The following is a 24,940-nucleotide window of genomic DNA, read 5'->3' on the forward strand; positions in this document are numbered from 1 at the left end:
CAAATTTGCGGGTAATTGCAATGGATGGACGTTTTCGGAGCTGTATTTCCTACCGTGCTCTTGATCCATTCATGTCAGTCTGGCTGCCAGAGGAGTGCTGGCTGTGGTCCAGATTTCACGAAGCGGTGGCTGTTAGCTGTAAGAGGAGGAGGTGACATCCCACTGCTGCCTTCTCTTGCAGCCTGGATGTGCAAGGAGAATAAAAGCGGGTATGCAGAAAGTATTAAAAGTGAGAAAATTGCTGGCAAGTCTCAGGAGAAGTGGTTTTAATATCTGCGCTTGAATTTTCTTACCAGCGTCTTTGCAAACCAGAACTTTTCTTTCCTATGTGAGGTCTGTCCTAGCTTTAGTGTTATTCATGGTGGTCTCCATAGTTTAAAAGTAGGTTGTTATTTCTTCGGTTCTTGCTGTTTCAATGTATTAGGTCTAATGTAACCTTGGTATAAGGGCAGTGATGTGAAATGAACTTATGTTAGCAATGAATTTAGCCCATTTTTGTCAGAAATGAATAGCACAGAGGTTGTCCTCAGGGTCTCAAGCAACTGCTACAGTGATCAGTTTGGTTGTTCTAATATAATAAGCAGATATTGACTTTAGTTGAGGTGAACACCAAGATTTACTGTCTTGAAAGCTAAAATACTGACTGAGGGAAAACCAGAGTCAATGTTTACCTTGAGGGACAATAAATCTTGATGTTCACTGCAATTTGAAGTCGCTATGATTTTCAGAAGTGTTGAACCTTGTTCTAGTTTACTCTGCAGATGCTCATCAGAAAAGCTACCTGAAATATAGGTATTAATTTCTTTTAATGAATCACATCAGTTGAGCAAGTGCACTCGTTTCTATATGTCCTTTGTAAGGTCAGTATTATTCCTGACCTACATTTAAATAAATAAGTTACAGAACATCACAAATCACACCAAAGCTTTCTGGTGGTTAGATATTTGGACTTTGCATTAAAATGCAAATGTCAGCTTTTAAAAGACAAAATAAATAGATTAACATTTGTATATCTTGTTGAAGTAACTGTCAGCTTCAAGATACTTTATCGAGGACTCAGGGTTTGTATTGGAGTGAATGGGAGCTGGCTTATTTTATTAGGGTAAAACTATAGCAGTTTGTCTCTTAAAAAGTAGCTTTTGTCCTTCTTCCCTTTAATTTATTTAGAACTGTGCCCATCAACTTGATTCTAGGATTCAGACGTTAATGTATTCCAGATTAATTGCGGCTACAAAGAGTAATACAGTGGTCCTATGAAAGTCCGTGGCAAAACTCCCATTGACTTCAGTCAGGCATCATTTCACCCCTTGGTTCATTGAGCCCAAAACCCAGCATGTGAATTTGAATATAAATTGAGGAAAGCAGTTAATGTCCTGAAAGGCTAAAAGTATTTTGATTGTGTTCATTTCTTGAAAGAGTTAAAGGTGAGGTGCTAAGGGATGGAGCCAGGCTGGTCACCTGGGCACTCAGCTCTTCAGCTCTGCACAGGTCAGGTGTCTGCAGCTTTCCAGCATCTTTCTACCCCCCTGAGCAGTGCAGAACACCAGACCCCTGTGCCCATCACATGGACTTCATTTAGTTTCTCTCCTTCAGGAAATGGATTGTGGTAGTAGAGCTCCGTATGTGTGTTGGGAGGCTCAGTCTGAAGGTTTTTGTAAATGCACTGTCATAGTGGGTTTGCATAAGTTTAGGGAAGGCTGAGCATTAAGCAGATTATTTTCAAAGGAACTGTTGTCTTTGTGCTTGGGAAGAGAGTGGCGTAGCTGGACAAGAGACTTCCGGATCTGCAGCAGAGCTAGCAGATGGCAAATGTAATGTGGGCCAGGATATGGAGACTGTGTCTAATTTGAAGCTTGGACACACTCTGTGTTGCAGCCAGGGATCCCTGGGAGAACATGCCAACCCCTCCAGGCTCAGGCACTTCGGGTCCCTGGGTTGGGTAAGGAGTGAGGACACCACATCCCATCCCAGCCTCTGTTCAGGTCAGGACAGGGTACTCCCATGGACCCAGGAGGTGAGATGTGATCTCAGGTGCCCCTGGTTGGTGGGACCCAAAGAACAGCAAGGCTTAGCCAAAATCCTTTGAAAGTGCAAAATCAAGAACATATCTGTTTGACCTCCTTAAGTACCACAGCTGTTAGCAAAAGATAGAAATGAAAGGCTTTAAGGTTTGTTGTTTTTTTTTCCAAGTACAAAAAAAAAGAGGAATTGTAAGTGATTGAAAACAAATGATGGCAAGCCAGGAGAGAGAAACAGGAGGAAAACATTGTCTTGTGGATGACAGGAACACATGCCACATCACTGTGGTTTTTAAATGCAAAGATAGAGTCACAAATTATATTCACAGCTTCTGAAATGCATAGCCACAGAGTTTCACCAGTGGAAATCTTGCATCTCTTTGAGAGTCCCATTTCAAAGCATAACGGAGTCTACTGATACACGTTATAACTTGCTCTGAAGAAGTCTGTCCCTCCCAGTGACGTGTGGTGGTTATTTACACCTTCCTGGTGTCTCAGAGGTGCTACCGGAGATGGCGTTGCTTGGTGCTGACGCAGGGCAGAGGAGAGAGGTTGTTCACAGATGGGACATGCAGTGGTGTCAGCACAATAACTTAGGAAAACGCGTTATTTGTAACAATTATATTTCGAGTTTTTTGTGGCAAGCATAACCTGGGAATCCTGACTGAATTGGAAGTACTGACCGGGTCAGCAGCAAACTGCCCGGGTATTAAGGTACCGCAGGGATCGTGTGGCCAGTGCTGTGTGCCCTTCCGCCTCCGGTGCAGAGCGTGCTGTGGTTTAAAGCTGGGCCAGCTATTAAACCAGTGGCAGATGCTCTCCATTAACCTTCTTCCCCCCCCCCCCTCAGAAGGGGAAGGAAAAGAGAAAAGGGAGAGAGACTTATGGGTTGGAAAGTTAAAACAGTTTTAATAAACTATAATAATGAAAAAGAGTATAATAATAATAACTGAAATAATTAAATATATACAAATATATACAAAACCGAGATCGAGCTCCCTGGTCACGTCACCACCGGCACTGCAGGGCAGGCTCTGGGAAGTCCTGGACTGGGCTCAGTGAGAGATGGGAACTGGATTCAGGAATGCACGATCGGGATCGAGGGCAGGAGAAGAACAGAGAGTCCTCTTTGGACATCAGCCATAGAAGAAGAGAGCGAGACCCTTGTGATCCCCCTGCTTTATACTGAGAATGATGTATATGGGATGGAATACCTCGTTGGTCAGTTTTGGGTCACCCGCCCTGTCCGCTCCTCCCTGCAGGTGCGACCCTTTCACAGCTCTTCACTTGTGATTAGTGAGGAATTTAGCACTGACCTTGGTTTCTCTAAGAATAACTACAGGCAAGAGCCTTTCTGCATAACATCCCTACTGGAACCTCAGTGATAACTATAAACTTGGAGCATTATCAGTCCTAGAAGCAGAGACTGTCTGCAAAACATGCAGTTAGTTTCAGAAAGTGCAGTTACTTAGAAGCAGCTTAGCTGAGAGTAAAAATCTCTGAAAGGAAAGTTGGTTCTGTTTTAGGCCAAACCAGAACAAGTGGGACGGCTGTTGGAGGAGGAGAGCTGATGGGCCTTCCCGTGTATCGTACTGTCTTGGCACGATTAGACAGAGGAATGCAAATGCTCTATTAACGGCTTTATTATTGCGATCCTGCCTGCTCTTGAAAGCACGTGTGAAGTATCACTTCGCATCACGTGGATTTGTGTCACTGCATATGGGATCTTTGTTTTGTCCTCACGCCTTTCCTCACATAGATTTCAGTTCCTGCGGCGTCCCATCCCTGCCCAAACCCTGCTGCTTTCCTTACACAGCAATCACAGCAGGTAAAGGAGGTTTTGGCCACCAAAATGCAGTTGTGGTAAATTCCTGGTGTTAGGCCTCTACTGCTATCCGCAGGTGGGCTTTGCTGGTTCGGAGGGGTCTGAGGTTTAGCAGATTTTAACGCAGAACGATGAGAGGTCGCTGAGACAACGAGCCGGGATTGCCGAGCTCTGGGTCTGGTCTGAGCGAGGAGCAGGGGCTGCTGGCTGCATGCAGTGGAGTGAGTGCCAAAAGGCCGGCAGTGCTCGTGTTGTGACCAGCGGGATTCACAGCAATATCCTCTAGCCCTGAGGAAGGGCAGTTAATTAGAGCAAGGAAAAGCAGCTTAAATCCCTGAAGCCACTGTTCGCACTGCGCCTGCCCCAGCTGCCCCGCCGTGCTTACAGAGGGGTGCAGGCAGCACCCGCGCCTCCACCTCCCCGCCTCTCCCAACATCATCTTTCTCTACAGAAGTCTAAAGAGCAGGAACAGGCACCCACCCAGCTCTTAATAAACTTATTAATAAATAAGTTTTACCTCCCTTAACTCTGCCCAGTGTGACACCTCCTCCCTTGGCTGCAGGTTCCCTGCTCGCCAGCAGCCAGTTCTTACAAAGTTTGGTGCTTTGCTCTCTCTTAGTTTTGCCTCCCCTCTGTGACAAGGGAAACTCTGATCACGCCTAAAGCACACGTTTCCCCCTTCAACTAATCGCCTCCTGCAGACGGCAGTATGTTTTGTCAGACAACATAGCCAGAGCATGGGGTTTTTTTTTCCTTCCCCCCCATGGAGCAGGGAAACTAATAAATACTGCCTGTCTCTCCATCCATCTCCTGGCTGTCTTTGGGGGATGTGAAGGCTTAGCAGTGCCTAAAGAGGCATTGTTGTTCTCCCTGGCGTGGGGCAGGGAAACGGCTGCAGGAGTCAGTAACTCGCTCAAGGTGACAGGGACCTGCCGCGGCAGGACGGTGGCTTCGCACCAGGCTTGCTATGCTGCCACATACCCCCCGCGCCGGCGGGCTCCCTGTGTGCTGGTGCTGAGCACAGGTCCTGCTCAACGGGGACTTCTGTCTTTTGTGTACGCCAGTTAATGTTAACGAGCATGACACTTGTGGTGCTGCTTGCTCACTCTGGGAAAATTAGCCTCTATATGCACTTTATACAGTATATAGATACCTATATATCATATAGTTAGGCCGAATACCACTGCCCCAGCGAGCAGAAAGCATTAGCCCGTATCGAGTGAGGGCGGTGCGCTGTGTTCTCAGACACGTTTCTGCAGGCCCAGCCGGGGCTGGAAGCGTCGCACACGGCCTGCGCTCCCCGGAAGGCCGCGGGGTGACCCCGCTCCTTTGCGCGAGGAGGTGGTTGTACCAAACGTTATCACTGTGCTTATTTCGTCCCTGCCGTAGCAGTCCTAATACATTTTGCACGTTGCCTCGTGTTATTTGTGCACAGACCGTGAAAAAGGATTTGTGCTTAATAATATGTAGGAAAAATGGTACTAATCGTACTCCTGCCCTGGCCCTCTTTGTTCCCCTCCATTTCCCCTTCCTCTTCATGAAACGTGTTGCTCTTACTGGTTCCTGCTGTGCTTGTCCCCACCGGTCCCAACTTCCCTCTTTCCTTTCTTTTCTCCTTCACGTATTTTGCACTTTTCAGCTTCTCTTACTCTTTCCTCTCTGATGAACCTATGCACAACGTATAGACAGACCCACAGTTAAAATTAGTTTCTGTCATTTTCTGTTCCTGAGGGGTTTTCTTGAGCAAGGCTTCTTCTTTTCATTTGGTATGGAGGTAATTTTCTGATGGGGCACCAGTTTTGTTTTCAGACTAGTGTCTCAATCTCCTCGTCCCCCCACCTCCAAAATGTTGCAAATAAGGTTTCTTTGTTGTTGTGGCCACCACGTGCATAGTCATAATCTACCATTTTAAAATGAAGGTATAAATTATTAAACCTGTGGCTGATTTTTTTTGGGGGGGAGGTAGTTGGGAGGAAGGCTATTGATTTACACTTATTTTAATGGTGAGAACTGAACAGCTCTGCAGCAGCAAGGACAAGGAGATTTTGGTGTGTGGAAGAAGAAATTTTAGGTGTGCTGCATTTGTTCAGGGCAGCACATTGTGCTTCATACAAAGCCACAGAGAACACTGTATCTTCAAACCAGCTTCTGCAGACAAACTGGATTCAAAATAAAGAACTTTTATTCATTACCATAATAGAACTGTTAATGCATTCATTTTTTTTAAACCTAAGAATCTGCTGAAGTACTATATCTCAGTGTGCTGCTTCTAACAACCTGAATAAAGAGCACATTTTAAAAATGTTTATCAGGCTTTTGGCTGTATTTTTCTCTCTACGTAGACACTGTAGTTCAGGTGAATACACAGTTGTGCTTGATTAGGAGATGTGTTAGAGATAAGTCACTTGCAGGGAAAAAAGCATTTATAGTTTTTGTGTATAAAAATGAAATATATATAGAACGCATGAAATTTCATTCTTTTATGGTAAATGACCTACAAGGGTATATAAGAAGCAAAGGTAAATGAGTGCTGATTTTAAGTTTGTACCTTCTGAAACACAAAAAGATGCAGTACATACGGTCCTGGTGAAGGATGGGTGATAGATGATAGTGAGAGCAGTCTGAGCAAATGAAATGGTAATGGAGTTCCTCTTCTGGCTGCAGGAAATAGCTGTTATTTATCCTGTTTCCTAAGATGCTGCATGCATACTACTGTTTATTATATACTTAAAAATCCCTTGGCAAGTCAATAATGAAGAAATGAACTTAAAGCTATTACAACACCCTTAGCATAAGGAGCGTAAGCCAGGATATTTTTCAGTGTACTTGTTCCTGGGTTTGGCTGAGGTGTTGCTGCAGAGACGCTAACCTGGATAGCTCAAATGAACAGTTTTGATTCTTTCTCCTGGCAGGTGCACGAGGCAGTCCCATGCTACAGCGAGTGCAATCAGTATTCTTGGGTAGTAGAACCGTGGTCTCCGTGCAAAATCAACAGTGAACAAAATTCCCTACACTGTGGAGAAGGAATACAAACGAGGAAAGTCAGGTGCGTGAAGACAAAAGCCCGGGTACTCCAGCTTAAAAAGAGCTGATACACACTTGTGTAAAGCTGCAATATCTGGCTGTCTGACAGTGAGTACGTTGCTGAGTTCAGTGTATTTGAAATGAAAAGAAATATGCATTTCTGTGCAATGGTTACAGGAAAAGCATCTCATAGAACATCATAGACATGATGTTTAAATTAGAATTCTTCAACCTAAATGCCATTTATACATAAAGCCCCCTGAGGTGCAAAGCCTCCATATTCTGATTTGCGAATGTTTTCCCCAAGTAACGACACTGCACGCACCAGAGCGGTGTTCATTATTAGTGAGTATTCATTCCCCAGGCACGGGAAAATGCTGAGTTATTTCCAAATGTTTGGATGTTACTAGCAGGAGCGCAAAGGTTTGTTCTTGCTGGTTGTCATTTTCTGTTTGCTCATCTGTCAGCCGATCAAAGTTAAAATCCCTCTGTATGAAGTTAGAAATGTTTATTTGAAGTAGTTATTGAAATCTGTGAGTAACAAAAGCATGTTGTGCGTGTCGCGGGTTTTGATTTGCATTAACGTGATTAATTCTACATTTGGACCGGCCGTGCTGCACGTAGCTACTCTGTTACTTATAGTGTCCTATATGGGGTTTAGCAGACCTGTTGATATCCATCACTCCTGTAGTACACTGATGATCCTCTAATTAAAGTGTCTGTTTTCTGTGTAGGTGTGTGAGTAGTGCTGAGGACCACGGAGGGGAGACTGTGCCCAACGCACTGTGTAATCAGGCTGAAGTCCCAGATGTGATGCAGAAGTGTAGCTTGTACTGTCCCAGTGAGTGTGCGGTGTCTGACTGGGGACAGTGGAGCAAGTGCCCACAGGTAGGCTCTCCTGCTTGTGTCTTTGTGGCAACATTCCTCATGCATCAGTCGTCTCTGTCCTTCAACCATTTAATGAGATACTTATTTTCTAACAAAGTAAATTATTTTCTGAGGGAAGTCAGGCTTAATGGATCCTGCCAGCGTGGTTGAATCTGAAGATATTTATATTTCTACAGAGACTGAGCTATAGAAAGTTGCTTAGTAAAACACGTAGTTGTTACTGTTGACAGTTGATTCAACCCATCCTTCCACTTGGTCTATGGGAGGGGACCCATACAAGTACAGCAGGTGAAGGGGCCAGTATTCAAGCTGCAGTAAGGGCTGTCTGTGTGAAGAAATATTTGCAGGGGAGAGCTCTGCAAGTGATGCAGGACAGCCATAACAACTGCTGGTAAACCGTGGTGGTGGCACTCCTCTGGACAGGTCTTGGATCTGAGGGAATGACAGCTCTCCCTTCTCAACAGACACTATTTCTGTCCAGTGTCTCCTTCTTCTCAAAATCTTGAGGCAACAGCAACAGAAGGGCATAGCAGCAAGATGCCTGAACAATTTGTCATGTCACAAAATACTCAAAACTTTGTGAATTGTGCAGGAATTCAAGCCACTGCCAAGTGCTCTGTGTTTTCCTAAGTGTGCAAGATGGAAAGAAGCTGCAAATTCTGCCTTGTGAAAACTCTCTGGCCTCAAAGCCTGAAGTTTCAAACCCCTTGTTTCTCTCTGATCAGTGTTGAAATAGGTGCCAGGTTTAATCTCAGGCATTTTGTAATAGACTTGCTTGATGTATTTAAGTGATAAACGTATATTCATTGCCCCTGTGTTAACAGGGCCATTATCAAAAGTCTGAGTGGTTATTGGACAGGTATTTATACCACTGCTGACACAGGAAATTTCCTTCCATAATATTTTGTGTAGCGTATCAATATACTCGGTAAGAACATGTCAAATAAAATCTTGTGTTTCATTTCCTGCGTTCGCCTCCTCCTGAGCAGCAGAGCTTTGATGAAGTATAACACTCTTGCAACCAATACAGATGCTTGGATACCTTTCAAAGTCCCACTGTGGTTGGGCTGTTTCCTTGCCATTGACTTTTTTTTTTTGAGAGAGAGATTTTCTTCATTTTAGCATGCAGTAAAATAATGCAGAGATCCTCAAGGCTGTTGGATATTTTTCAGGTGTCTTAGTGGCAGTCAGTTGGCCACAAGGGACTGCTTGAAGCTTTAAGCACCCTGGTATCCTTAAGACACCTGAGTTTTTGCCTGAAAAGTCCTTTTTGGCAATGGTGAAGCCCCTGTAGCCCACAGAAGCCGGAAAGGGATGCCCAGACCTCGTGGGCTTCACTCCATCAGGCAGCGCAGCTCTCTGCATTCACGGGGCCGAGTGCCACAGTCCCCGTGTCTCCTTGTACATCCTATTGCCACGGTAGTTGCTAATTCATAAATGTGAGGGCATCTGCATGCCAATGCAATTAACTGAACAATATGTTTTCACAAGCTGTTCTGCAGCACTTGGTTGTGAAACTGAGATGACTGTGTGCGGATGGAGCATGTGTTTGAATAGTTCTGTCCAGACACAAGGCGATAAACAGCTTGAAGTTTTATGGGCAGATAAAACCCTCCCTTTGACGAGTTTACAGCAGCGTTGCTCCCTTTTATAGCTACTCAGGCTATTTGTATTCCTTTGGTTTTGAGAGAGGACCACACAGCACGGTCCCTCCCAGGCTGCATACACTTAACATCTCCCAGGGAAGTGCTGGGCTTGCTGTTAGAGCAGAATGGCTGTACCATGACGGTGGTGTATCTTCAGTGTGTGGGGGGGTACTGGCGTGATGGGGCAGGGATTGAGGGAAATGTGGTGGCCAGGACAGAGGCATTGCCAGCCCCAGGGTAATTAATGCAACCTTCCATCTCCTGAGTCACCACTAGGAAAGGAGGTCACTGAAAATGGCCACAAGCTGGTGGACATGGTCAGTGGAGTTACAAAGGGAATGGAGCCTACGGAGGATCCAGTTTCGTCTTTAAGGAAAGAGCTACGTGTGGTCAGTTGAGTAGCTCCACTGGTTGCAAGGGAGAGCTTGGGTCTGGACCTTGCATGGAGACCCTACATATAGACGACCAAATACAGGAGTCTGCACCTGGAGCTGCATCTCTTGTTAAGTCTTTTGGTCAGACCTGTTGTGCCTCCAGCCTGCTTGAAGTGTCTTCCTACGGAGCCCAAAAAACAGATCAGTAAGTTTGCATGCACAGAACCTCTTGCTCATTAGGACTGTCTGTTTAATTGTGTTTGAGGGAATTTTGCTCAATAGCTGGTATATTCATGCCAAACTGGAAGTAAATGCCTGTCTTCTGAGGATGTATAAAATGCTTTTTGAATATTCACTGAAAATCCATTTTCTAAGTATGGCTCCTTTCTCTTCCCCAAGTAATCCGAAAAATTTGAAGGATCACATCAGAATGAAATGAAAAAGCAGAACTGTACATCCTGGCTGCTCTTTTTCAAGCACATTTACATTTCATATCAAAATATTTGGCACTCTTTTACTCGTAGCACTCTTGTGAGGCAGCTGCCAAAGAGCATTCTGGGAAATCTTCCTGTGTCTCTGGTTATGTTTGGCTTGCTGGAGATAGAGAGGATTTATGAAACTTGACAAATTCTAGTTTGTAAGAAATGAGCAACCACAATTGCAGCCTCATCTTTGCCCGAGTAGCTCTTTGATTTGAGATATTTACCTAAGATTTTGGTCAGGTGAGAATTCTTTTCCAGTCGCTTTGGTGTTCTGCTCATATTTTATAGTGTTGATAATAAATTTATCCTGATAGCAGAATAACTAACTTCTATCAGCTGAATATAAAAAGGCCTTTTAGATTATCCAGTTTACCTTTTGTCAATATGTCATTGTACTCTGGATACTTTCTAGGGTATTACTTGGTTTTATCTTGTAGCAATACTCTTCCCGTGTGAATTTTCCACTTTCAGGATAGTAAATGATCTTGAATCATGTTGCAGTCAATGAGTCATAAAGGTGGAGACTGCTTTGTCAATAAGCAGTATTTTCTTCGATACTTCTTTCTGCTAAAACATTGTATTTGTTCTACCTTTTTTTGGCTGTGTTTCCCTTTTGCTTTTAAATATTTGTGTTTCTAGGGCAGTCTTTTGTAATTTCAGATGCTCCCACAATTCTTTTATGTGTATTTTCCAACTGAATTGCAATTTTTGCATCTTGATTATAGTGCTATTTAACAGTGCTACACAAACCTAAATTTTAATATTTCCTCTAATGGCACTTTGCCATGACCCAGAAATGCAGCCGTCTGAAATGTAATACTTTGAGGTTACTTTTGAGGTTTTGTCTCTTTACTGGATTCAAGAAACTCGTAATTACTGATTTAAAGCTTCCCTATTATTCTCACATTCTCTATCGTGAGAAGTAAATTCAAAATGGTTTTCCTTCTGATTGAAGACTATTTTTTGGCTCATAAAGTTTTCTTCTTTGTCGCTAAGTAACATCCATGTAATTTAAATAGCAAGGCTTTAATGCCATTTAAAATAACAGTTTGAAGCTTGCTGGCTAGAAAAAAAAATCATGAGCAAATTAGATTGACGTGCATTTTACTTCAGAGATTTCATATTCGTTCCAGCTACAATAGCATGTTCAGTCAGACATCATCACTTGATTGCTCAAAGACCCGGCTAAACAATCTGGGAACGGAAATCCTATCATCTCTGTTACATATTCAGTGATCGAATAACATGCGCTACCTGCGGTGTCTCGACTTTGTATTCATCTGACTTGGAAATGTAATTAATTGACTTCAATTGAATTCATCAAAGCATTCTTAAAAAGAGTTAATATGCGAATTGTGCTACAAGTCCCTGAAATAATTATCTCAGATTTATTTTGTGAGCTCTCTGCTGCCATGTGGATAGCTGTCGCAGCCCCTGTAGCCGATCCGAGTGGCCTCCTTGTTTGCCTCAGCTGTTGGCATTTCTAGCAGCTAATTCTGAGAGGTCTGAAATTAGTTAATTATGGGAGGTTACATGTCTGGTGAGTGAGAACAGCTGTCTCTGTTTCAGCGAGCATTTTCCTCATGGATCAGTAGCGATGTACAATGCTCAGGACTTGTGACAATTGAGTTATTATTCTCTTGAATCTGCAGCTGGGCATGTAATATTGCAATAACTGATCGTATTAAAAAGGGCACCAGGAATACAGCTGACTCACAGGTTTTGCAGTGACTTTCATCATAGATGCGAGCTGGAGTTGTTATGGTTTGGAAATGCTTTCCCTCCCAAGCCAACTGGAAGAGGAATTGTGGACTTGTTTAGACGTTGGGACTCACTGAAGTCTTCATCACAACTTTTACTTACCTTTATATGTAGGTTTGGCAGAGGATGTGCAGTATGGAGGCTGAATTGAAGAATGAAGCTCACAGAGTTGTATTTCTAGCCCAAGAGATAATTTATTGAGGTCAAGCATGAGAATTATGCTGGTCCAAGGGTTTTCTGGAAGAACGTACACTGTTCCTTATGCATAGCTGGGACTTGAATTTTTTTGTATGGCTTTATCAAAAAGTTGGTAACTGCTGTATATTTTTGGATTCATTGTTTTATTTTTACTCATCTTTATTAACAACCATTTTTTAAAAAGTAATGGTTATGTATGGAGGCAGATAAGGCTTCAGAACCTAGATGCATCTCAAAAAGAAAATTTATGCAAATGCATTTTCATTTCAAAAGACTGCTCATGTTATTGTAAATGGCTTGTTAAATTGTTACAAAACATCCACGTCGGCATGAACAATATAACGGTTCATTGCACCGTTAAAAATAGTCAAATCCTATTGCTGCCAACACGTTTACCTTAGTTTGAGGTTGTGTGTTTCCTTATGAATAGCCAGTTAAATATAATGTGGCCAACTATTTATAGTGCAGGATGTATTATAGAAGCTGTTTGATAAATTAAACAGCTTAAAGGGCTCTCTAATGGGTTACAACCTTTGTGCTGTACAATTATGATGCATATGAATGTCTAGATCAATGGACAGCTTTTAAAATCCATCACAAAGAAGGTCTAATAGCATATATTAATGTGTGATATGTTAACAGCTCTTACTCTGGAACTTGGCATTCATAACCTCGCAGTTTTATTTTATTTAATATCCTTCTCTTCCAGAACAAACTTTCTGTGCTTTGTCTGTTCTGTTATTGTCTGGAGCAAAGGCTGGGTACATCCTTTGTGTATGTTTGTGTCCCTCACTTTCTAGGTTAGCTTAAAATAGTGACAAGTGGCCACGGTGGAAAAAATGTGATTGGCGAAAAGAAGCATTAACAAATGCAGTAGTTAATAGTGCCAAGAATTCCTCCATAGAATCAAGATGATGGCTTTTACAATTTCTAAATGATCCTTTGGGAAAAACTCTGATTCATTCCTACCTTAACATTTTATGTACCTCTTATTGCTTCAGAATATTTTGTTTCTGTAGTGGTTTATATAATCTGACCTATAGATCCCTGGCTCTAGCTCAGCTTTTTCAGACTTCATAGAAAAGGATAATGGAAATGGTGAGATTGAATACAATAAGGTAGGCTGAGACAGTATAGTTGTACACGTAAAGAAATTTATTGTTTGACGTCCTATTGCTGTAGGCTATTAATGTGCCACCTGAGTTAGGTCGCCATTATTATTTCCACCCAGAAATTAACTCCATTCCTATCATCAATACCAAAGGAAGCAAGTGCCTGAATTACACTCCCCATGGCTTACAGTTATCAAGAAGGAATCTGGACTAAATCCAGCAAACAACATAATCTGTAAAATTTAACTGCCAAACTGAGCTGGCACCTGACCTTGAAGGTACACATTGTTCTCCAGGCCTCCAACCTTCTACCTCTGTGCATCACAGCTGCCTCCATTTCTTAGGACTTGCCTCCTCTCTTATATCTATGGCCAATCGGCACCCGTATTCATCGGCCTTCTTTGATCCATAAATCTTTAATCTATTTCTAGCCTGGATGGTGTCGGAAGTGGGTTTCAGTTGTCCAGAATAGAACCAGAAATTGGACAAAGGTTTTCCACTTGCTAAGCAGGTACTAAACTCTGATGGTCTCCAGGCTGCAGCAAGAATGACTTGTACTTCCTGGTAGCACCAGCTGTCTGGCAGAGCAGAGCTATAGTTTCCTGGAAAGATCAGGTGAAGGTGCCACTCATTACAGTTTGCTGGAGATGTCCCTGGAGCCTAGACCCAAGCGAGAGGCTGAATTTCACCCCACCTTCTTTTTCGCTTTCCTCTACATGAGGTCTGTGCAAGAGCTGCTCAATCTGGACCCTGGCACGGATCAGCGAGCTCTGCATGTGTGGAGAGCTTCAGCACCTGCATGGGGTTCTGCATTGTGCTCAGATCAACCATCACCTGGCTTTGACGCTAGCTAAATCCATCTTAATAAGTCATTGCAATCTAAGTCTATCACCTTGGCTTTCAATTTCTATGTAAGGAGATTTGCTGTTATGCCCAGTTCTACCCCATTATTACAGACCAAATTCTCCAACTGTGGAAACTAGCCACAGGATTTATAACCACAGGCATAAAATTAAGTAGCGTGACCATAAAGAGGTGATCTCAAAAATACAAGACAAAATTAAACTCCCACTACTGAACGCTTCCATTGTATGTACCAGCCTTTCTCTTAACAGCGTTGCTGGCTGCACCTTTTACTCTTTCCTTTTGCTTCCACTGTAGAAGTGTTGGCTAATGCTGAGCACAAGCCAGATGTGATTACCTTACAGGAGGTAATGGCTGCCTTAATATAAAAATAATTTTAAAAAAGCTTAGTCTATGATCAGTGAAAACAGTAGTTATTAATAGAACAGTAGGAAGTAAAATAATGTCTTTGAAAGTATAGCATCCACTTAGTGGGAAGAGAGGAGCTGTAAATGAAGATGATCAGTACAGGATTGCTGAATCAGAGTGGGTTTTATTTATTTAAAACCCCAAAATTGTAGATTCATATATTCATGTGATAAGAAACTTGGATTCCTAGTGGGGTAGAGCAGATCCAGTCTTGATCCATGTACCTGAATGGCACCTTCACTGTTTCATATGGAAGAGTATTTGAACAGTCAAGTTGTTTTTGTCATTTTCTTCATTTGTGAGAATATTCAGAATCAACCCCTTCCGTAATCTTGCCCAGATCTTAATTAATTCTCTGATAATTTCTTACTTTAATTACTCAAGTAATATTTCTTTCTTTTGCTGCCTTTTCTATATTATTACTGACTGCTATTTCTGTCCTACCTCCTAAAAATGTACTTTGCCGTTGGTGATGATTGGTTTTTCGTTCAGTATTTTTGAAGATCCAAATTCAGGACTAGATACATACCATTGGTAGTGACAGCAGCAGTGACAATGGTGACATAATATCTTCCTCCTGCTATGCAGCTTATACACTTCTCTCTGTTATTGCTTGTTAATACCCTCAGCATCTCCCCACTAGAAACAACTTCTAACTTTTACTGTTCACATCCCCTAATGACTTTGAGCCTACTAATCCATTCATCAACCTTTGCCATGTTGTAAATATATAATTTTTCTAGCCTGGGCTTTTGGAGGGGTCCTGCAAGAGTTGTGCACCCAAGCCCACTGAGATTCCAGGGCAGCTGGATATTCAGCTCCCTCTTGCGCCTTTGAAAATCCCAGCTTTCATCTTTTTCTTTGCAAGTCATTCCCTCCTGCCGCTTACTCGGTTCCATATGTATTTGGCTCAATTTTTTACATGGTTAACTTGAAAGAGTAAGGCCAGAAAATCAATTATAAAACTAAATTGACTTCTCAATTGACGTAAAGAGAAATTCAACAAATAATATTACAGGATATTAGTTACAGTTTGCCGACTTTGAATTTTTGCATGTTTCCCATGTGCTCAGCTTGATTAAGTGAACACTTTTCCTACAGAGGTTCTTTATTATTTAAAACTGGTAAAAGTGGAGAGCTTATCGCATCAGCTCTGACTTCTGAACACCATGGCTCATCAGCGTGGTGAGAACGGCAGCGTCAGAGCTGCAGTAAACCAGTCCTGGCAAACACAAAACAGACTTTGACCTGCTTGAGTCATGGCTGTTAAACTGGTCTGCTGCCCACCAGGAGGACATCTGAGAGGGAGAATGGTCCTGCTGGCCAGGAAATCTGGGTGGCTGTACGACAGCGTGCGCAGTACTGAGCTGCACCAGTGCCCTGTCATCGAGCACAGCAGGGCGCAGGCTAGACGGGGGGAAAAATACTATTTTATTAAAAGAAGTTACTTATCTACAAGTGATGCATATTTTCTGGCTGCAGGTTCATATTTTGAAGGGAGCAAAAGCAGGTATTTCTGAGATGGCACAGACAACTTCTTTCACAGCATTCATTGATTTTTTTTTTTTCCTTTGGTAACATAATGCGGAGAAACATTAATTAGGAGTAGCTACTGAGATACCTTCTTTTTTTTTATTTGTTTTATTGGCAAATCATTTAAGTTATTAGTGTTAGTTGTGAGGTTGAACAGTCGGAGTAGTTGTGGAAAAGGCAGTAAAGTATTAGTAAACACTTAGCATGGGTTTAATTTTCAGATAATTAAGAGCAATTAGTTATTTTAAATGACCATAGATATTCAAATACGATTACCGTTTAAAATGATTTGACAAGGTGTCTGTCAGCAATAAGAACGTAACAGAATTCCCTTCACATAATGTAAGCATAAGGAAAACGGGCCCTGACAATGTAGTTTAGGACTGGACCAGACTTTTTTTCCTCTTTGTCCTGATATTTATTCTGTTTAGTTATGCTATTACCTGTGCAACTAATCCAGTTTACAGCAGTCTGAGGTCTAGATTTATGCTGCAATGCCATTACGTTTCTCTTTATAGTCACAATACAGGAATCATCCATACTTTCACCCGTGCAGGGTTCAGTGTTTGCAGGCACTTCATTGCATGATAATAAGTCTGTGGTTTTAAACTGTTAGTTATTTTTTGTAATTAAAGTACTCTATAGAAAATTCATGTTTTAGATTCCCAAGCGTTTATGAAAATGATTTCTACGTGCATTTTTTTTTGTTCTTCTTTGTTGTTCCTGGGCAATCTTTAGTCCTAATGAGAGACTGTTAGGAATTAAATAGGTCATCTTGTTCAGTAAATGGCTGTGAATACCTTTAATATAGGGATTTATTCCCGTTAGGTTTGCTGCGACCACTTCCACACACCCATTCCCACTGTACTGGATTGCAGGAAAACTCTGCTGAGTTTCAGCGGGTCAGAGCCCTCGCCCTTGGGGCTGCTTTGCTGTCCCAGCCTTGCAGCCGAAATGGCTATTATGTATTCCTGTAATTGCCCTGCCTTCAGAATAAACTTAGACTTTTTTTTTTTTTTTTGTGATTTCATTTAATGAGACAAAGCAGCAATCCTTAGTGCTCTTCACCACCAATTAGCCTTACCTGGTGTCACGGGTGTTTGATCTTTAGTGCTGCTACTCCTTCCTCCTGAAATAGCTCCCCTTGGCATGAGATATGGATGGGACAGCCGGTGTGGGGACACCGGCACCGGCACCACGTTCCCCATGGCCCAGCCAGTGCTTGTGCTATATCCCTGAATTAAGTAAACCAAGGGAAAAACTTCAGAAATGCTTGGCAGGGCTGGATGACACCTGCGTGTGACATCCAAAGAGAAGAGCTCTCTGCAGAGGAGGGGTGAGCAGGAGGCTGCGGGAGGGGATTTGTGGGGATGAGCAGATGCTTTCCCCTACATAAAGGGGGTGTTTCCTGGAAGGCAGAAAACATTTAGTCACTATTGCTAAGTCTGCAGCTGAGATGGAAAGCAGAACAGCCCTATGCCACAGTGCCGAAAGAGTGAGGATGGAGGGCTGCTAAAACCAAACAATTTTCATGCCTGTGATGTACGGACACAAACGAAAACTGGCCTCAGTTGGTTCATATTCACGTGGAAATGTAAACAAGCAAATCCTGGTTTATAGGCAGGCAGACATCAGTATTTGTATCACATGCTTTGAAAAGTCACCACGTCTTCTTGTCGGCATCACAACTGATAAGCAATTACAAATGTCCTTCCTAGAAATGAAAGCTTTGCTGTAATGTCAGTTATCACTTATAAATGCATTAATTGTGCCAGAAATCCTGTCCCATTATTCAGTACTGTGCTGTTTTACTAGAAATCTTGGGAAGAGGTGGAGAGTAGAGCACAGCAAAATGGCATGGTCTTTATCCCATTGTCCACCAGGATCCTTACAAAACGTTATGGAAATAAATAGTATAGGAGTGCCTAAAATAGCCAAATCAGGGTGGACACAAGATGACTTTTAGTAATATTGGATTCTTACCTTTGAACGACATTTCTTTTCCTTCATATGCTTTTAAGTATCTTTAGAACAGAAGCATGATTATATCGTACCTCGGTATGGCCGTAGATGCGCATGTAACAACCCCAGGCGGTCGGTGTCTGTGTGATTTACTAGGGTCTCTTGTGCTGTCCATTACTTTTGTTTATAGGTGTGTGATCCGAATATCATGCAAACCCGAACTCGACAAGTGCTAAGGTCTCCTGTCCATGCAAAGCCCTGCCCTGAAGATTCACAAACAAAGCCATGTATTCTTAACCAAAATTGCTTCCAGTATCAGTACAATCTAACAGGTAGGTGTAACTTTCCAATATACTCTCAGCAGGAAGTGACACCAATTACAACGTACATTAAATTGATGTTCTGCTTTTCCAAATGTCTTTGCATAAAAGATTCAGCTCCTTAAAGGCTTTCTCCAGTTGTGTTTTTAGTTATGTTTGCTTGTGGTGTTGGTTAAAGCCTTGACATGACATATAGACATCACTGATTTCAATAAGGTTAATTACATGCCTACGTTTTTACAGGTTACTGGACAACTGCACAATTTTTGTATTTAAGTTGTCATTGCCAGTACGCTGGAAATAAAACAGGTTAAATGGGATCTCTTCTTTTTGGTGGGTTATCAACAGAATTAATTACGAAATTCCAGTTAAAAGAGTATCATCTGTGTGATCCCGGTGAAGCCAATAATACCAACAAAAGCCTGGTTTGAAGGCAAATATAGGTTATATGACTGGGCATAGGATTTTCAGAGCAAAATGCGTTATTTAGGACCTTAGAAGCAATTAGAGCTGTTGCAAACAAACTAACAAAAAAAAAAAAAGGAAAAATTCCTTCTGTTTTGACCAGCTCAGATAAATGGGAAAGACAGAGAGAGGAAAGGAGATCTAAGAGGAGTTTGGGGGCTGGTGGGAAGGGAGAACAAAGCAGGATAAAATATCTGAATATCAACTCAGCCTGTTTGAAATAAAAGCCCTGGAAACGCACAGGCAGCAGGATGATGCCTTTTTTATCATCGCATTTCAGAAGTGCAGAACATTTACGTGTTCATGTTTATCAGAGGTGGAAGACACAAAGTAATAGGTTTTCTTCTTGTATGCTTCCTATTTGTTGGTGGTGTATGGAAATTTCAGTTGTTTGTGTTATGCTTTTTGGTTATTTTACATGGTGTTTTAAGGCTTATTTTTGGTTTAGTTGTATTCTGACCATCATAATTTCAGACAAGTAATAGGATATGAATTTTTCTTCTACTAGAAATACTGTTTTTATTTCACGAGTATTAGAGCTTAGTTATAAACAATGGAAAGCTTTGCCTTGAGGCAAGAAATAGGTTAAACCAGAGTCACCCTTCATAAACTTCCCCAGCTACTTTATCAAAGTAAAATATTACTTCAGACAATGCAGTCTTTTAACTGCTCCAGCTGGGTTGAACTGATACACTTTATCAGTGTTTAACAGTTTTCTGTGCACTCCGAGGTCCCGGTTTTGTAAAGGGGGTGTCTGAGTGCACAGCGAGTGGTTTCTCCTCCAAGACTCGCTCGGTTTTACGAGCAACTTTCTTTTGTGGGGGTTGTTCTTGGGTTTGGGGTGCCCTGATGTGGGGAAGCGCTGCGTTAGGGGAAGGTAACCCGCGTGTTGAGCAAAAAGGTGTGAAAAGAGAACGACGACCATGACCAGCAGCACTGCATCCTTCGCTTTGTGTCCGCAGGCTGGAGCGGGTGCCAGCTGGGTGCCAACGCCAACTGCGGGCACGGGGAGCGACGGCGCCTCCTGAGCTGCCGGCGCAGCGACGGGGCCACTGTCAGCATGCAGCTCTGCCAGCGGGTGAGGATGGCACACGTGTGCGCACAGGGTGGGGGAACCACCGAGGGTTCGTTTTGTTTCTGGAAAGCCGGTGCCTTCTGATCCTCACCAAGACACTGTCCGTAGACGGTGGAGAAGTTGTGTTCGGTGCTGGGAGTGCAGCAGTTGGATGCTTCGGGGAACAAAAGCATCCCCTGGTTATTAGTGGGTGGTATCACTCCTCAACTCAAATGCATGGGGCATGGCTACCAACCCTGCACCACCCCAGTGGCTCCAACACAGCTGGTGACCAGGGAGTTGGTGGCCAATTAGAAGTTTGGGATTGTCCTTTCAGAATAAGACCCAAACACTGACGGCAGTGAAATGCTTCAGCACTGAAACCACTTACAGCAATTGCAGCGTTGGGAAAACTCCCCATAAGCGGCAATGCTGGGGTCCCACCGGAGCCACTGCCAGTTCTCGTTTTCCTGACGTGGCGCCCAGCCGCGGCAGGAGGTGGCCGGGGGGGCCGGGGAGGCTGATGCCTGTATTTCCTTGTCATCTCACAGCTTCACCTGGAGAAGCCCATGCAGACGAGCAGTCGGTGCGTGGTGGGGTGCACGGTGGACTGCCAGCTCTCGGCGTGGTCAGCCTGGTCGCAGTGCTCCCACACGTGTGGCGCCGGCGGTGAGTCCCCACCTGCCCCTTTTTCCCCCCAACGCCTCAGCAATGCAGCACAGATGGGACACCCAGCCCCAGGTGGGCGTACACAGCCCCCGAGCAGGGGTACAGAGTGCAGGGATCCCCCCAAGCCGCACCGAACCCTTCGGAGGTGATTTTGGACATTCTCGAGGTCCTGAGGTGTTGGGTTTTTTGAACAAAGCAGGCTATTTTCAAAGTGCTCTAAACTGAAAAATGCAGCTTAGGAAAGAAGTAGACAGATGCCTGGAGGATTATTTTATTAATTAATTCAAACTCTCAGAATTTAGTCATAGGAAACATTAAGCCCTAAGACAGGGGGAGTACCTAGCCCTAGCAAAGAGCTGGGGAGAGTTACAGGATTCTTAAACAGATAAATAACTAAATACAAATCCTCTGGTGAAGTTAATTTTAGTAACATAATTACATCCCGTTGAAGAAAAAACACTAAGACTATTTTTCATCATTTAGGATATGCCTCTGTCTCCATCTTGTATCCACAGGTCCCTTAATACTTGTATGACTCCAGTAACTGCAGCAAGGTTTTCTATAGCCAGTGATGCTCAACCAGCATACAAAAGGTGAAAGGATTAGGACCTTTTGAACTTTACCCTTTGAGTATTGACTTGAGGAAATGCATTGAAGGTTTTATTCAAAACATGCTTGTGACATTCTTTCGCAGACTTCTGATGTTCATTAGACATACAGCTAATGGTCTTTAAGATTCGAGGCCCATAATGTATACTTGAATCAAATTCACTTAAGGCCAAAAAGAAAAAAGCTCTTAACTTCCATAAAGTGATTCCTTCAGATGGATTTCAGAGATCAAAGCATGTTACTGAAAAAGCTTGATATTTGGATTAGTAGTGTTCTTTCTTTGCTGAGCTTTTAGCCCTTTTGTAAAGTAGTGCTTTCTTAACAGAAATGAATAATTCATGGAGAATGTTTTAACAACAACACACTAGGAATACTATTAATTCCAAATTTTATTTTTTCTTCAAAATCCATTTTGGAGTGTTAATGCTCATGTTGCTGAATGGACTTAAATTATTTTTTGAGTGTTCAATCACTTACCAAATAACCCCCAAAACTATGTGTGCAAAAGCTAGTTATAACTTCTTTATGGCTCTTAGCATGCTAAAGGAGCAGCTCATCCTATACAATGCCTGAAGGTTTTTTGGCCTGAGCTATTACATGGCATAGTTTACAAAGGGATATGTGTGCTCAAGTAAAGGTACTTCTTGTATTCTGCTTCTGATCCTGAAATGCTTATGCAAATCCTAAAGACTGGTTAAAGAGATGATGGTTCCCAATCCATGCAAGGAGTAAACAGTTACTTCATGTCCTAAATCAGAGCTGGGCTTCTGCAGAAGAAAACTGGAAACACGCGTGCCCTGCCGAAGCAGAACTTCCAGTGAGTGTCCTGGCTGTAGATGTCAAACCTCATTAAGGCTACTTGAACCACACAGTCAGGCCCAAGCTCAGCTCAGTCTATGGGTCGTCTTCTGGTCCTCAAAGATCATAACTCCGTTATAGTGCTAGCTAGAGAGCTGGCTTGTACAGTTCAGGCCGTAGATGTGTACGATTTAAAAGCTGGAGATACTGTTTTGTGAACCTATGGCAGCTAAGCAGCTGGGAAAACTGCCTTAAAAATCGTGTCATTGGGAAGCCAAGTTTTGCTCAGTCCTTCTCCATCGTTTGAGTAGCTTTCCAGGGGCCCAGAGAGCCTTCTGAATCTCATCACAAAGCAGGAGCGTCAATGAAGCAAGAGTACTTTGCATCCAAGTTATTCTGAGCGCATTGCTTATTTTACTGCAGCCCCGGTCCTGATCTAACTTTTGCTGCAGGAACCATCAAGCAAGGAGCTACGCTGATATCAAACATCCATGATGGAGGCACCTCAGCACCAGTCCTGCAGTGGTGGCCTTTGTGTGGTTCCAACAGCAGAAACACCATAATTTCAGCTTCTTCACTGAGTTCCAGTTGGTTATAAATACTGCTTGATGGTGTTAACAGAGAAGGCATTAATTTTGTACTCATCTCCAGGTGGTACTTCACAGATGAATATAGTGAGGATTTCCTACCCAAAGGTTCATAGAGTGCAATACCTTAGAAATCATCACAAATTTCTCATTGGCATTTGTGAGAATAGGCTGAAGCCTCAAATTAGACAGGGAAAACCAAAGAATGACAATAAACGAGCTGTGGGAATCAACTGTAGTAAACACTGATTCAGCTCCCCTTTGCCCACTAAGTAATTGCCCACTATTTGATAAAGCTAAAATGTAGGACTTAGGTGCACGCTTCTCAGAAATAATTCACAGCAAATCAGTTGCACACACCGTTACTGGCTCCGCTCACAATAATATTCTGCTTTTCTGGCTTTTCTTGGAGAGCCTGTGAAGGGCCTGCTGAAGTACCATAAACGGCTTCAAAGAGAAATATAATTTAAATATCATTCAGATCAAAATTTAGTGTTGCTGGATTTATGCTTTCCTGTGTTTCTTAACTCAAGCGTTGTTGCTAACATTTTTATTCTGTCCATCTCTTCCAGTAACTTGATTTGCTATGATAGATTTTAATGGAAGGTACCTTTGTCTTGCTCAGGTTTTATTTTGTGGAACAATACATTTAAATGTGAAGTGGTGCTGCTGTGTATGTGGCACTGACAGTTAATATGATTCTGGTACACTGCAGCCAAAGGAAAATGTATTGATTTTTATAAATGATGATGAGTAAAGTAGATCTCTCTTTCCTGCCTGCGCTGAGCCTACGGAGATGTGTAACTGATATTTGCCTGTTGCAGCTGTAGTTCTGGGCAGCATCTATTCAGGATGCTGGCTAGGGCTTTAGGCTGACATTGGGTTATATATTAGGGCTCCTCGTATCAGTTGCTCTACTGCTATGAAAAGATGTATGGTGCTGCATTAATGGATGGTGCTCCCGTGGCCTGAGTCAAAGTTACTGGAAAGATGTTTGGTAAGGATAATTCCCAGCAAATTTTATTTCCTTTGTTAAGGTGAATGGATACATGAAAATGCTGAATTTTTCTACGTAAACGTTTTTCAATCCCATGTGATTTCTCCCAAGTTGTCTAACAGGAGTGCTAAATAGTATAAACCCACCCAAAGCCATGCTTTGCCACTTATAAAGCTGACTCCACCAGATACGTTATGGGATTTACCTGAGTTACCCAGGGCTGAACACGCTGCCGTGCCTTGCTCAGTCCTCAGAGCCCAGAGGAGACCGTAGCGGGTTGCAGAAATGTGCACCCCAGCACCAGTGACCCGTGGGACAGCGATGACGGGGACGAGGATGTGCACAACTGAAAAATTTGGTAGTTACATTTTTTCACTGATTCGTCACCAATTTGGAAAAACATTTTTTGTTTTGCTTCTGAAGAAGAAACTCTTGTGACTTTTTCTCGCTTGTTACTCAAACTCGGCAAACTCCAGTTGGATGGTGCTGGGAAACATGGCTGGAAGAGGGGCCACCAAAACCTCACCCCGAGCTGTGTGTGCCCCAGTGCCTGCTGGAGGGACTGGCGGTGGGAAGCAGATGAAATGCCCCATTTATCACCAGTCCTGTTTGCTTGTGACTTGACCTGACCTGATCTCCCGGGCTGTATTTAAGTAGCTTGATCCCCGCTCTAGTCTTGTGGTTGCCTGATAAGGCTGTGTTTTATATGCTCCGCTCATGCTCATCGAACAGATAACGACGTGTCAGTAATTTTGACTGGGGTGAACTCTAGCAGGAATTTTAATCATCTTGGTTTCAGCTGCAACACCTCACTTTGTGGGGATAAAATGCAAGGAGTGGCAAGAATTTTTGGGGGGATAAAAATTCTTCTGATTTGAAAATGTGATCCTGTGTTTCTGAGACGAATTTTTAGCCGCTGATGCAAAACAGAATTTTAAATGATCAGCTTTAACAAAACTAGCCTCTTTTTTTCCCCTTCCAAAACTAATGACAAATTTGAGGATATGAAGAAATAATTATTTTTAATTTTCAGCACACTTTCTGTCTTAATTTTTGGATCATTTAACACTGCAGAGCAGAGGAATCAAAGATGTGGCCAATTCATTGGGACATTGAAGAAAAATTCACTGGGAAATTGAAGAAATAACTAAGGTTGCTTTGACACTCTCAGAGTTTGTATTGGAAGCAAATTAATTTCAGATGCAGTGAGATTCTGTTCTCCATAGGCAGCAAAAGATAAGGTATTTAAAAAGTGAAAATGGGGAGTTTTTCTGCTGCTTGAGTAGTAACGGAGCACCTAGATAATGTTTGTGGAGTGAGAAAAAAAAAATCAGAGCTTTAAGAAA

At 42.7% G+C, this 24,940-nt stretch overlaps 1 protein-coding gene across 1 annotated transcript in view; it reads left to right on the forward strand.

Annotated features, from left to right (window-relative positions):
- The window catches only part of THSD7B (thrombospondin type 1 domain containing 7B), a 269,081-nt gene that overhangs the window by 227,654 nt on the left and 16,487 nt on the right, over positions 1-24,940 (forward strand). Inside the window, exons 16-20 of the mRNA XM_068407870.1 lie at positions 6,756-6,889; positions 7,602-7,755; positions 18,286-18,427; positions 19,843-19,958; positions 20,486-20,603. Coding sequence (XP_068263971.1) covers positions 6,756-6,889; positions 7,602-7,755; positions 18,286-18,427; positions 19,843-19,958; positions 20,486-20,603 — 664 coding nt within the window. The remainder of the gene's footprint in view (positions 1-6,755; positions 6,890-7,601; positions 7,756-18,285; positions 18,428-19,842; positions 19,959-20,485; positions 20,604-24,940) is intronic.

This window comes from Nyctibius grandis, chromosome 9 (genome assembly GCF_013368605.1).
Source record: "Nyctibius grandis isolate bNycGra1 chromosome 9, bNycGra1.pri, whole genome shotgun sequence".
NCBI classification, from domain to species: Eukaryota; Metazoa; Chordata; class Aves; order Nyctibiiformes; family Nyctibiidae; genus Nyctibius; species Nyctibius grandis.